The following is a 14,042-nucleotide window of genomic DNA, read 5'->3' on the forward strand; positions in this document are numbered from 1 at the left end:
TGGGGGCGAAGATAGAGGGGGAGAGGGAGCGAGGCGAGGGCACGGGGAGGACCAGCAGCTCACCAGGAGCGCGACGGCGGGGTCGGCGGTGGCCGGGGACGCTCGCCGGCGCCGGAATCGGGCGGAGGCCGGCCGACATAGAAGCTAGGGTTAGGGTTTTCTTCGCCGCAGGAGAGCGCGGAAGAGGGGAAAAGTGGGGCTAGGGTTCTTCGGGGTGGTGGCGGCGCGCCTTTATAGCCGCCGGAAGGCGGCAGAGAGGATCTGGGCCGGCCAGGCCATCGGGTGGCCGGCGTGCTGCCAGCCAACAGCTTGGCTCCGCGGGGAAGAAGGTTTTTTTGCAAAAACCCCCCTGCGGGAGTTGCTGGGCTGGTGAGGCTGTTGGCTGGGCCGACTTGGGCCACGGCCAGAGAGAAAGAGAGAGGGAAAGAGAGGTGGGCTGCGGCCCAGGGAAGAGAGAGGAGGTCTCTCTCTATTTTCCCTTTTCTAGTTTTTGTTTTTCCAAATCAATTCAAATTTGAAATCTGCTTGAATTTTGTTTGAAACTCAATTTTGCCAGAGAAGTAATACACACATGGAATTGTTGAATGACAACAAAACCATGTTGTCTATTTTGAAAAACTTGCAAGATTTGAAGGAGAAAGAAACAGAGAGAGATTAGCATAATTGAAAATTATTAAACTTTGATGCAAAATTTACTCAAATGCAAACTACATGCATGAGATGCACATGATTACTCATTTATTTATAAACACAAGGTTGGGATGTTACAGCGCGCCTCCTAAGCTGGACCCGTGCGGCCTCGCCAACCATGGCCTTTTAGTCGAGAAATTTGTGATGATGTGCACGGATTGAATGCTCGCCGCACTCTTCCTCTAACAACGCGTGAGCATCACCGGGGGCCTTTGGTGAGCCGCTGGCGCCTTTCCCGATGCCGTTGCCTTCTTTTTCACAGGCATGCCTGAAGCAGCGATGGTGAGGGCGAGAGCATGCTCTCAGCGCGATCTAGAGCGGTTCAGGACTCGGCCGGAGCGAGCGGGTGAGAAAATGAAGCGGCGCGGCGAGATAAGAGATGCAAGGAAAGAATGGTGTGGGGTTTTGTTGTTTGTGGCTGGGGGCGGGACCGTGGTGCGAAATCCCGACGTGGTGTGGTCTTGGCGCGCCCGATTCCCACCGGGCTGGGGCCGTGCCGCGGATTATTGACTCTTCTTTTGGGCTTTAAAATCGACTAGCTAACTTTGGGGCACGTCGGTGGCCTAAAAGCAATGATGGAGCCTCATAGAGCTATTGGGGGCTATTGAGATCGCCGATGGAGATGCTCTAATAATATTGGTTTTAGATTACAAATGTTGACACTTTTTTTTTGTATAGTTGATCAAACTTGAAAAGTTTAATTTTGAAAAACTATATACGTCATATGTTGTGAAGGAGGGAGTACAACAACGGATTTTTCGATTGGAAAGGCTAAATTAAGAGAGGTGGTGTTTTTGGCTCCTAGGTCACCTAGGTGCATATAAACTTATTATGAAAATGCATGAAAAGTAAAATTTAAAATGTTAAAAGTTTGAAATAAAATGTCTGCAGTGGCATCCTGACGTTATGTTTGCACAGAATTGTCCGGAAAATGTATTTTTTAACAGTCTGTTGTATAAAGTTAAAAAAATATTTTGTGAATAGTCATGTTGTAGCATTAAAATTATCTTTTTAGGTATACAAAAATTTCTTTTTTCGAAAAACTTGTGTACAAACGTAGAATGTCTTGATGCACGTACATAATTTTATGTCAGAATTTTTTAACATTTTTAAAATATTTTTACACAATAAATTTATGTGCATCCATGAACCAAATTAGATCTTCCAAACTATGCTTTCGCAGTTACCAAAGCAACGAACGAGGGGTGGGGTAAGGCGCGGGGATCAAAGCCGAGAAGTGGAAACGGGAAACCGGCGTGCGCCGTCTAGCTCTCCGTCTACTAGGCGGAGAGAGAGAAACACACCCCCTCCCTCTTAAAATCCCAAAGGCCAAAACCATTGTCGCCAGCCATGGATTTCGCCCGCCGAGCCGCCGCTGGGGCCGACGCCGACGACATCTACGGCATGCGCATCCCTTCTCCGGACGGTAACGGAAATATGGAGCTATTTCTCTGTCTTCGTCTGCGCGGCTGGAACTTGGAACCAGCAGATTGTTCTTGTTCTCAGAAGAAAGGGGATCTTAACCTTTCTGTTAGGCATTACTCTCATTCTTCTCTCCTTTTCTTAGACAGAGTAGTACGGAAGAACAGCTCCTCGTCTTTGGGGATCTAAACCGATTTTGATTATTTAATTTAAAAGGATTTTTGTCGGTCGGAAAAAGGGGGGCATGTTTGGATCCATCTGTGCAATTATTAATGTTCGGAAAAAGGGGGGCTAGAGATTTAGTGTCGGTTAAAAAGTTCAGTGTATTGAAGAAATTAACAGCTGTCGCGTTGGGGATGCAGCACACATGACGATAGACGAACTCCGCCAGGAACACTTTCACGAGGGCATTCTCCAGCAAGTCATTCTGGCCGAACTTGCCGAGAGGTGGAAGCTGGAGGCCAAGTTCCAGCGTGAACTCAGCTTGTACGGTGGTGGCGCATCCTCTTCGCCGCATCGGGAGCCGCTCGACGTGCCCCTGTCACTTTCAGGGGCATCGACGTCGAGACTGCATATTAAAGATCAGATCATGGAATCGTATGAACCACCATGGCGCAGGGTGGCGAGCGAGGAGGATGCACCAATCGTTGGGGTGAGTGGCTGCTTATCTCTTAGATGTCCAATTCTATTCTCCTATACGATTTTATTCATCATTATGCATATGTTTTGTATAGCTAGGATGCTGCTATCTTCATGATTGTTTAATTCCCAACTCATATGTGTTAAACATTAAGTTAAAATCAGGCTACTGTCCTACCAAATATTGGCTGCACTTTTTTGACCAGGCCACATCTCAGCTCAAAAGTTGTAGGGTTTCTCTTCTCAACTCCAGTTTACTATGCATTATGCTCTCTAAACATGTGCGAATCCACCTTGTAGCACTATTGAATTTGTGATTACCTGTCATGTGACTAACTGGATGGCCGCTAAGCATCCATTAGTTTGGTTTTTGCATTTTTTATGTGATGGATTTCAATAGACTGATCTATACAAGTCATTGTATTTTAAGGCATTTGCCTTTTGCCTGTACAATAGCGACCTTGTGAGAAACTAGCCTCTAGAATTGTTTGATGGTCAATATATTACTGATGCTATACTCTTTTTTTTTTAGTTCCCAGTGTTTCTACTTATGCCTTTCATCTAAAAGGAGTAAATTCTGTCTCCGACCATATATCTGTAAAGATGTCAAGTTGAACCAGATTTTTCGAAACCATCACACTGCACCATACTGTACATTCAAAATCATTATATCTGAATGTGGTTCGACCTGCATTTTGAAGGCTTTTATGATGCATAATGTGGTCATAATTATAATTCTGTTTTAACTTTTAACCCTTACATGGTACACAATGCAATTTTCCCAAAATAGTTACCGTTGTTCTTACTAGGCTACAATGGTTTCGTAGATTTCATGCCTTTAATAGTTTGTTATGCTTGATACTTTAATATCCATTTTGGTTCCCTAAAAGCTATCCTTTTGGACATTGACATGATCTTTAAAACACAATTGTGAGCACAACTTTCCATTTCTTACTGTCAGAGTACTTGAGTCAAATTCACGCATATCGTTTTGAGTATCTGATTTTTTTGAAAGATAATATCTTTATTGAAAAATAAAGATACTAGTAGCCAAATTTACTCGCCCTATACCCAAAACTACAACTGTGTTTTCTAACCCTTTCCTTAGTAATATTTGTCTTGCCCTAGAGTGCTAGCAATAGTGTGACCTAAATTTAGGATCTGCTTTGCTCCGGAGAAGCAATGTAATATTGTAATTTGCACATGGTGTCATTTTAACAGTTATATATGTAAAAGTGAATACCTGCTTCTAGGTAAATGGGCCTTCCTTATTGTTAGATGCATAAAATGCTTGCCATGGAGCTTGTAGATGCTCTGCTCCAAATACCATGATTACGGACATTTATGCTTAAACACTCAACTGTACAACACAGCTACATATATCAGCCAGTTGCATATGTTGCCAATTTTTTCACAGCATAAGTTGAATGGTAGATAAGGGAACTTAGCAAAATGCATTTAATGTAGAATATGTCCATCAGGTGAATTGCACTCTAAGCTATGCAGATCTTTCATGGTACTGAAATTTGCTATATCATATATTTCCAGTAAAGGTGATAATATATTCATACTTAACTGGTCGGATTTGTATGTTGGAGATGGTAATAAGATTATTCATGTCATTTTTCCTTGCTAATAAGAACTCCATTAAGCAGTCTAAGCTGTGCAAAAACGCAATCTCTGGGATGAAGAGGAAACGGACTGCAGAAAGTCCGTCCTTGATGTGCAGCATCTGTGACACGAAATGCTACTGTGACCAAGAGAACATAGCGGCTCTCCTGGGAGGAGGCAAGGAAACTGAAGAGAAGCTGCATGAAAAGAAAGCACTGCAGCTTGCGCACAAGAGCCAGAAATCTGTCTCAAGATGGATGTGCATCATCTGCGATGCTAATTGCAAATCTCAATTTGACCTGGAGAGCCACCTCGGAGGCAGAAGGCACCAAGATAACATAAAAGCTCTCCAGGGAGAAGGCAAGGGAACTGAAGCGAAGCTGCATGAAAAGAAAGAGCCCCAGCTTGCGGACATGAACCAGATACCTGTCTCACGATGGATGTGCAGCATCTGCAATGCTAATTGCACATCTCAGTCTGACCTGGATAGCCACCTCAGAAGCAGAAGGCACCAAGTACAAGCTCTCCAGGGAGAAGTCAAGGGAACTAAACCGAAGCTGTATGAAAAGAATGAGCCCTGGCTTCTGGACATGAACCAGAAACCTTCCTCAAGATGGATGTGCAGCATCTGCAAATCTACTTGCACATCTCAATCTGACCTGGAGAGCCACCTCGGAGGCAGAAGGCACCAAGAGAACATAGAAGCTCTCCAGGGAGAAGGCAAGGGAACTGGAGCGAAGCTGTATGAAAAGAATGCATCCCAGCTTGCGGACATGAACCAGAAACCTTCCCCAAGATGGATGTGCAGCATCTGCAATGCTAATTGCAAATCTCAGTCTAACCTGGAGAGCCACATCGGAGGCAGAAGGCACCAAGAGAACATAGAAGCTCTCCAGGGAGAATGCAAAGGAACTGAAGTGAAGCTGTATGAAAAGAAAGAGCCCCAGCTTGCGGACATGAACCAGGAACCATCTTCAAGATGGATGTGCAGCATCTGCAATGCTAATTGTACATCTCAATCTAACCTGGAGGACCATCTCAGAGGCAGAAGGCACCAAGAGAACATAGAAGCTCTTCAGGGAGAAGGCATGGGAACTGAAGCGAAGCTGTATGCAAACAATGAGGCCCAGCTTGCGGACATGAGCCAGCAACCTTCTGCAAGATGGATGTGCAACATCTGCAATGCTAGTTGCACATCTCAATCTAACCTGGAGAGCCACCTCGGAGGCCGAAGGCACCAAGAGAACATAGAAGCTCTCCAGGGAGAAGGCAAAGGAACTGAAGCGAAGCTGTATGAAAAGAAAGAGCTCCAGTTTGCGGACATGGACCAGAAATCTTTCTCAAGATGGATGTGCAACATCTGCAATGCTAATTGCACATCTCAATCTAACCTGGAGAGCCACCTCAGAGGCAGAAGGCACCAAGAAAACATAGAAGATCTACAGGGAGAAGGCATTGGAACTGAAGCGAAGCTGTATGAAAAGAATGAGCCCCAGGTTCTGGGCATGAGCCGGAAACCTTCCTCAAAATGGATGTGCAACATCTGCAATGCTAATTGCACATCTCAATCTGAACTGGCTAGCCACCTCGGAGGCAGAAGGCACCAAGAGAATATAGAAGCTCTCCAAGGAGAAGGCAAGGGAACTAAAGCAAATCTGCACGAAAAGAAAGAATTTGCGGACAAGAGCCAGAAATCTGTCTCCAGATGGATGTGCACCATCTGCCATGTTAATTGCACATCTCAATCTGTCCTCGGGAGCCACTTCCGAGGCAGAAGGCACCAAGAGAACATAGAATCTCTCCAAGGAGAAGGCATGGGAACTGAAGAGAAGCTGCATGAAAATAAAGCGCCCCAGTTTGCGTACAAGAATCATAAACCTGTCCCAGGATGGGTGTGCAGCCTCTGCAATGCTGACTGCGCATCTCAATCTGACCTCAAGAGTCACCTTCAAGGCAGAAGGCACGAAAGGAACTTGCAAGCCCAAGCTTAGTCGTTAGGAACACAAATCGTAAATTCTCGGTGCATGCATTGGGACACAGTCGCAGAACATGGTGCAAAACTTAAGTAAGACAAATACTCCCTCTGTCCCATCTAGATACATCTAAATTTTAGACAAAGTTAAGCCATGTTTCAGGGGACGGAGGGAGTAGAAAGGATTGCAGTTTCTGCAATATTTTGGAGCTCCTATTATTGTGATGTCTTATGGTATGACCTCTTCCATTTTGGGGCTAAGTTTGATTAGACTTGTTGGCCTGAGAGGTTCTAGACTTAGATCATGTGAGTGGAGCTGAGATGTCCTCACATTTGGTACTTTGCAGACGAGAAATGGAAAGCATATTTTGCATATAGTTTGCACTGTCTTTCCTAGGCAATGCTGACCCTGCAACATGGTATTTTTGTCACTAATGCAAACTAATATGCATGATGTAAACTCGCAGTGGTATTTTTGTACAGATCACGAGCTTCACAATTATGCAGGTATTCTGCATGTTTCTTATTGCGTTATCCCTTCATGTAAATATGTAACAACTGTCAATAACTGTGAACAAATAGGTTAGCTGGCTAGAGAAAGGCGTTGCTCAATCCAGGCGATGGAGCAGGTAATCAACCTCCACATTTTTGGTCAATGGGATAACCCATTGATCATAGAGTTTATAAACTACTGAAGGGGCAACTTTAAAACTGGATTGACCACTGTTCGTGTCACCGGTCTCAGTTGGTCCATCCAAAGTTATATCTTGGCCTAACACCATGGCTTTCTTCTCTACCCTCCTCTTCACCACATTCTCTTGGGCTTCTGATGTCAACAGTTTCATCAGAGCATCCTTGTCCTGCATAAAACGAGAAATTACACTTGGCTTACACAGATCACACAGTAAAAAAAATATCAGTTATACTACATGATCATTTTTAACTGATCAATGAAATGATTGACAAAGCACCTTCGAGCCAATTAAAGCTGTGTATCTTTGCTGGTCTGCTCTGAACTTCACTTCTGCGACATACCTCCCATAATTGATCCTCCTCGACAGCGCCTGTGAGATGGATGAGATATTTGTCATAAAATTGGGCTGAATTATGCACATATGGGTTTAAAGAGCATGATACAATGTGGCATTTCTTTTCACCTGCAGGCATGCAAGATCTGAAGCAGCAGTTACAGCGTAGTTGCCATCATCACCATTCTTGGCCAGTAGAGGGAGCAGTTCGTTGAAATATATGCCCCATATGACATCATTCACGTTAACAGATGCTGCCCCAGGATACAGATCCTAGATTGCATGGCAGTAGCATATGATCAGTATCAGGGTTTCAGAAAGACGGAGGATGCATGGGGAGCTTACGGTTGTGAAGTTGTATGGAGGTGCCAGTGTGAAGGGCACTCTGGAATGGAAGAAAGGGATCTCCTCCTGGCTTTGGTACCTTCCAGCCTATTGACACGCCAAACAACAGCAGGATTTAATTAGAGAATGAATCGGTCTTTGATGTCTTCGATCACAATTCACGCAATATGTGTGGTTGCTTAAGGGCAGTATAAGCACAATGGTGACTTCATTCAGAAAGTAGAACACGCCTGTTGTAGCTTTGCCACAGTGTGTGCTTTGTCTTTGCTTAAAGTAAAATATTTGGCTCACCCCAATTACTTAGGTTCTGCTTTTTGTCATTCTCGCGTTAAAGTGAACATTACTACTTTTTGCGCTCACCAGTCATCAATTTACCTATGTGATTTAAATTATATAATATAAAATTATATCATTAGAAAATAGAACATCAAACTTTGTTAATACATGTAACTAATACTACTGATCAATTCGACTAGTGAGCGCCTTATAAATTGTAGAGATACTGATAACGTTTGAGTCTGAAACGTGCATAATTTTAGCAGAACATTATTGGAATTAGCCCGTAGGTCATGTACGAAGTGAGATTAAATAAGCATGGCCAACACAAACCTCACATAAATTTTAAAAAGCTGGAAGTTAATTACTCCAACCGATTCATAATGGTCAGTTTTAGAATCTATGCCGGTCAGTTTTCTAAAGTTTGGCCATAAATGTACTAAAAGAAAATTACAAACATGGACAATATCAAACTCATGTTACTACTATATTTATCATGGAATATTTCCATCCATACAAATACTTTTTCATAAAACAACTTCTTTTACTCCAGGAAAGAAAAGAAAAACATCTATGGTCAAAGTGCTATTTTGAAAATAGAGTCACTGTCCTAATAAACTACTAGTACTTAAATAGTGAAGCAGAGGGAGTACTAGTGCGTATTAGTTTTCAGTCAACACCTTCCCCGGAGCCTGTAACGTTTGACCATAGTTTTCATACGCTCAGGTCAAAACATGTTAGACAACTCACAACTGTTGACAAATGAGTATAACAGATTAACAGAAGAACCGAACGCTAGTACCTACGAGAGTCAAACAGAGGATAATGTATGCATGTCATGGAAACGTATCGGACGACTGGCCGCACCTTGGCCTGGATCTGCTCGGACTCCCGGATGAAGAGCTCGGCGAAGGAATCGTTGTGCCGGCGACCGTCGGGGCCGAACCACGCGTGCTCCTCGTAGGCCGGGAGGTTCAGCGGGTGCTTGGCCCTCTCGATGAGGCTGAAGACGATGGTGTCCTCCTCCCTGGTGAGGAAGTCCCTCACCGTGTCAAGCCCAAGCCCCACGCAGCACGGGGACACGAGCAGCACCACGATCGAGTTGCAGAAGAAGAGATAACTGTAAAGAGAGTGCGCAGCCATTGGTGTTAGAGAGAGAAGGAGAAGAAGAAGACCCACAGGACGATGATTAGCTACTCAGAGATGTTGGATATTTATGGTTGCCCGAAAGGGATATCTCGGATGGGTGGTCAAAGAAGTGAGCGACTGGAGAACAAATTAATTGGTGGGCGGCAACGGATTGCTAGTATAGAGAATGAATTGGACAGTATGCACAGTGCATGTGACTCCATGATCCATTATCACTCTATATCCTTATATTAATTTGCGTTGAATGAAGGGAGTGTGCAACTTGCTGAAGAGAAAGAAGAAGGTTCAGAGATGAGAAGTCCAATGGCATAATAAGGTCAAACATGATGTGAACAAATGTGGAGTACGGATATGCGCGCAGCTCATAGCAGCAGCCCGCCTGCCTGCAAGCGTATAAAGATTATCATCGCCGCAAAAAGGAGATGCTTAAAGCTTCGGAGATACTAGCGGATAAATTTGGCAAATGCATGATCCTATGCTAGGGGACCTTTTTGTCACCCTCTACCAAGAAATTGAACTAGTGGAAGCGAAAGCACTAGCCTACCTAATTAGATGAAATTAAACAATTTCGTATTTAAAAATAGTGGCATGTTAGTGTTTAACGGCATGTGCATTATCCACCGTGCTTTAGCTGTTTCTTCTTGGCAGTGCTCTCCGTTGGTAGGGCGGAGCGTGGTACCCATCGGCCTCGTCCCGCCATCTGAATCCACTGAAATACAAGATTGGGCTGTTTGACCATCGCAGCATATCCTGTAGACATGCACATAAAAATTGTACATTTGCAATATTGTCTTAACATTTGTCTTTACAGCCTGTCAAAATGATTAAAAATTATCACAACATTTCCAAGAACCACTGTAGCAAAAAGAGAATGTGCCTATGTATCAAATCTCCGTTTGATTGCATGACAAGGACCATCGTGCATATGGAGAATGGAAGCTCGCCGTGTATTTCATGTGCGCTTGCTTGCGTGTCTATATGTGCATAAATAAATAAAAAGTGAAGTTTGACATGACTTGCCGCACGGGCTCATCAGCGACGAATCTGGCCCTAACGGAGTCCCATCAACGCCATATCCAACGAGCTCAACAACGGGGTGTGGTATTCCTTTTTCTTCCAGTGGTAAGGGGAATTTTCCCTTCTAGGTGCAGTCATAGAAAGAGTAGGTGTGCAACAAAGCGATATAGTGAGGAGGAACAATCGATAGAAACAAAGAAAGAAGTGATCAACTCGATGGATTGGTCGATACAACTAGGAAATTTCTAGTTTGGTTTTCCTGCTCCTCCTGTTTCCTTCATTCTGACTAAGTTTAAAAATATTCAAATTTGAAAAATGTTTAAGTTAAAAAAATGTTCAAAATTACAAAAAAATTAAATTTGAAAATGTCCAAAATTTTAAAACATATGGATTTGTAAAAAATATTTAAACTGAAATAAACTTAAATTTGCAAAATTTAAACTTAAAATATGGCCAAATTTAAAAATTATGATTTGGAAAAATCTCATTTTAAAAAAATATTTGTTTTAAAACGGAAATACAAATAAAAAAATGATAAGAAAAAAGGATTTTACCTGATGGGCCATGGCCCACTTTAACGCCGCAGGCTTGGGTGTGTGCGGCAGTATGTACGCGGCATCCTGGTCGACCTATAGGAACGCCCATGGCTGCTTTTTTTTAGGGGATGCCCATGGCTGCTAAGAACGAGCATGTAGGAGCTCCCGGGCCTTATAGCTAATTCATGGTGCTTGCTACTAGCTATCGCTTCCTGACGGAGTCCCATGACTTGCCGCACGGGCTCATCAGCGACGAATCTAACCCCGACGGAGTTCCATCAACGTCATATCCAACGAATCTATACCCATTCGCCATAACATTGGTGGCTTTATCGAGCTCAACAATGGGGTGTGGTATTGTTTTTTCTTCCAGTGGTAAGGGGAATTTTCCCTACTTGGTGCAGAGGACCAGCTGAGTACTGTCATAGAAAGAGTAGCAGAGCGACATAGTGGGTATGAACAATCAATAGAAACAAAGAAGGAAGTGATCAACTCGATCGATCGGTCGATACGACTAGTTTTGATTGGGATTCTGTTAATTTCTGGTTTGGTTTTCCTGCTTCTCCGGTTTCCTTCATTCTGATACATTTTTAGTTCTTTTTTAGTTCGTTTTCTCATTTTTTTCATTTTTTCTTTTGTAAATGTACATAGTTTTCCAAATGCATTAAAAAAATTGCATATGAACATTATTTGCATGGCGCATGAACATTGGTCTCATAACACATGAACATTTTCATCATTCGTATAAACAATTTTCTAACTCATAAACATTTAGACATATACCATTCAGAAACAAAATAAACATTTATACATACACATATGGACACTATGTTAGACCTACATGAACATTAATATTTTTTTGTATTACACAGTTTTTAGTATAAACTATATCCATAAATATTAAATGTAATTATAAGATTTACAAAAGAAATAGAAAACAAAACACTTATAACTATTAACGGGAGGCTCCAATTGCAGCCCATGAGGATCCTCCTCACGCAACACCTATCATTATGGTTAGAAATGATATATGATGATCAGGTCGGCGCTTAACGCACGCCACACACCCCGTGCGCGGTATGGGTTGGCTAGGCATTGTGACGATTTTTTTACTCTGTTTCTTCTATTTTTCATTTTCTGATTCTTTTTTTTTGTAAGATTAAAAAAATGTTTATTTTTAAAAAATAGGTAGATTTTAAAAAATGTTCAGATTTTAAATGTTCAAATAAAAATGTTTAAGTTCAAAAAATGTTCAAAATTAAAAAATGTTTAAATTTGAAAATGTCCAAAATTTTAAAACATATGGATTTATAAAAAATATTTAAACTGAAATAAACTTGAATTTGCAAAATTTAAACCTAAAAATATGTTCAAACTTTAAAAAAAGTTATGATTTGAAAAAAAAATCATTTAAAAAATATTTGTTTGAAACGGAAATACAAATAAAAAAAATGATAAGACAAAAGGATGATGGGCCATGGCTCACTTTAACGCCGCAGGCTTGGGTGTGTGCGGCAGCCTGTACGCGGCGTCCTGGTCGAACTAGAGGAACGCCCATGGCTGCTAAGAGGGAGCATGTTGGGGCTTCCCGGGCCTTTATAGCTAATTCATGGTGCTTGCTACTAACCCTTCGCAGCCCGTGTGCTTCTTGGGCTTTACTCACCATGCTCCCGCAGGTGGCGCAATCTGAGGTCTTCACCTATACAAATCTGTTGAGATGTAAATATGTAGTAATAAGTTTGTGCTCTGTTTATGCTAAGACTGATACCTTTTTAATGAAGTAATAAATATTGTATGTATCACTTTGATACAGAGGCTGGAGCTACGTTCCTTATTTCGCAAAAAAACAAAGGTAACCAACAAATTGTAGAGATAATCTGAACAGCACCATACGAAAAAAAAGGTTTACCATGCTCCCGTTCCCTGTCCATCTACGCAAAAAAAAAAAGTTTTCTATTTGGCAAAAGGGTTATCGCAAAGCGCAGTCTTCCCTTTGCAGATGATATACAATTAGCAAACTCTGCATTTTCTGGTAACCACCCAATTCTGCTGAGCCTTGTATCTAATGCAATGGGGCGTTCCATCTGACAACAAATAGGTGTTTCTCCACTTTGCAATCAGGAATTATTTATCCTGCACAGCCGTGGCTGCTACCCGTGCCATTAAAAAATTTCAGTAAAGATGTACATGGAAAGCACCCAGTAACAGTGGCAGTCGTTTCATCTGCAGTGCGCGAAAGCTTAGTGGCACCATATTTATCGGCCATTTCCTCTAGTCTGTACAAAACTCTAAAGCTAGAAGATAGGGTTAGTGCCTATACTTTGGCTTTCTGACTGTGATAGCTTGGTAGGTGTTGCCTGTTCAGTACTACAGTGCACAGCGTGCACGATGTTCTTGCATGCGGATGGAGTTACGCAAAGCCTGGGCTAGGGTTATGCTGTCGCGAGGGAGGGTTATGGACGTTCTGAAGATCCTGGATCACCTAAACCACCCCTTTTAGCGTCAGAATTAAGCAACCTAGCATCATGCAGAAAACTTGCATAACTGTGATAGTCATGGGTCGTGATTAACGATCTTGGATTTCCATTTCGTAGAAGTGTGTTCTAATGTAAACTGAGAGATAACTGCCTCTATGACTCTAAGGAACACTTAACATAAACTTTTGAACCGAGACAAAGGCTTTTCCATCTTATAACCTTACTAGGGGTGGATATCAAGCCAACTCAACTCAACTCGACTCAACTCGCAATTACTCGTTAGTTAACGAGCTTGCTCGACTCAACTCATTAACATAACGCGCTTAAAATCCCAGCTTGGCTCGACTCGGTAAATACTCGAGTTGGCTCGATAAGCTTGATAAGCTCATTAAGAAATTAAAAAACACAATCAATTCATGATGGTGTAAGATTACAAGAAGCATGATTCACCATCTATGCCTTTTCGCATGGATTTGTGCAAATTTAAACTGAATAATCTTTTTTTTGTCTTACTAGTATTTATTTTTATTTTCTTTTTTGAACAAGGGTAGGCGCTGGGGCGCCAAGATTTTATTTCAGCTCAAATACAATGTACAACATGTAGTACAATCCTCCGGGGATTAAGATTTTGAAGAGATAGAGCTATGGGGCAATTGCCTAGAAGTTCGTGAGCTGAATTTAAATAACTGAAAATAGGCAAAGACTGAGATTGTCTAATTGCATGTTGAGCACATTCATGGGCAACTCCATTTAAATTCCTTTTGACGTGATAAATCTTCGAATGTAAATCGTTCGAAACTCTTTTGTACTCAACACTCTGCTGTCTTAACTCCCAGGGAACTTGAGCATCTGTTATTGTTGAAGAAGATGCAGCTCTTGC

General features: G+C 42.2%; 2 protein-coding genes across 2 annotated transcripts; one reads left to right on the forward strand and one right to left on the reverse strand.

Annotated features, from left to right (window-relative positions):
- Positions 1–1,962: 1,962 nt before the first annotated feature.
- On the forward strand, positions 1,963–6,707 carry LOC124681848 (zinc finger protein 346-like). The gene is made up of 3 exons (XM_047216660.1): positions 1,963–2,116; positions 2,475–2,764; positions 4,407–6,707. The coding sequence occupies exons 1-3, from the start codon at positions 2,041–2,043 to the stop codon at positions 6,351–6,353; spliced, it is 2,313 nt and encodes a 770-aa protein (XP_047072616.1). The 5' UTR covers positions 1,963–2,040; the 3' UTR covers positions 6,354–6,707.
- A 119-nt stretch (positions 6,708–6,826) lies between these two features.
- Positions 6,827–9,260, reverse strand: LOC124681954 (chorismate mutase 2, cytosolic-like). The gene is made up of 5 exons (XM_047216753.1): positions 8,851–9,260; positions 7,708–7,794; positions 7,492–7,635; positions 7,306–7,398; positions 6,827–7,194 (listed from the first exon to the last, which is right to left on the reverse strand). Exons 1-5 carry the CDS (start codon positions 9,124–9,126, stop codon positions 6,943–6,945), a joined length of 852 nt encoding a protein of 283 aa, XP_047072709.1. The 5' UTR covers positions 9,127–9,260; the 3' UTR covers positions 6,827–6,942.
- Between the last annotated feature and the right edge of the window lie 4,782 nt (positions 9,261–14,042).

This window comes from Lolium rigidum, chromosome 1 (assembly GCF_022539505.1).
Source record: "Lolium rigidum isolate FL_2022 chromosome 1, APGP_CSIRO_Lrig_0.1, whole genome shotgun sequence".
Lineage (NCBI taxonomy): Eukaryota > Viridiplantae > Streptophyta > Magnoliopsida > Poales > Poaceae > Lolium > Lolium rigidum.

Coding starts and splice junctions, on each gene's coding strand:
- LOC124681848 (XM_047216660.1), top strand. CDS start 2,041: ATGGATTTCGCCCGCCGAGCCGCCGCTGGGGCCGACGCCGACGACATC. Junction 2,117..2,474: donor GCGCATCCCTTCTCCGGACG/GTAACGGAAATA, acceptor TTGGGGATGCAG/CACACATGACGATAGACGAA. Junction 2,765..4,406: donor AGGATGCACCAATCGTTGGG/GTGAGTGGCTGC, acceptor TCCATTAAGCAG/TCTAAGCTGTGCAAAAACGC.
- LOC124681954 (XM_047216753.1), bottom strand. CDS start 9,126: ATGGCTGCGCACTCTCTTTACAGTTATCTCTTCTTCTGCAACTCGATC. Junction 7,399..7,491: donor CAGATCTTGCATGCCTGCAG/GTGAAAAGAAAT, acceptor TCCATCTCACAG/GCGCTGTCGAGGAGGATCAA. Junction 7,195..7,305: donor CAGCTTTAATTGGCTCGAAG/GTGCTTTGTCAA, acceptor CGTTTTATGCAG/GACAAGGATGCTCTGATGAA.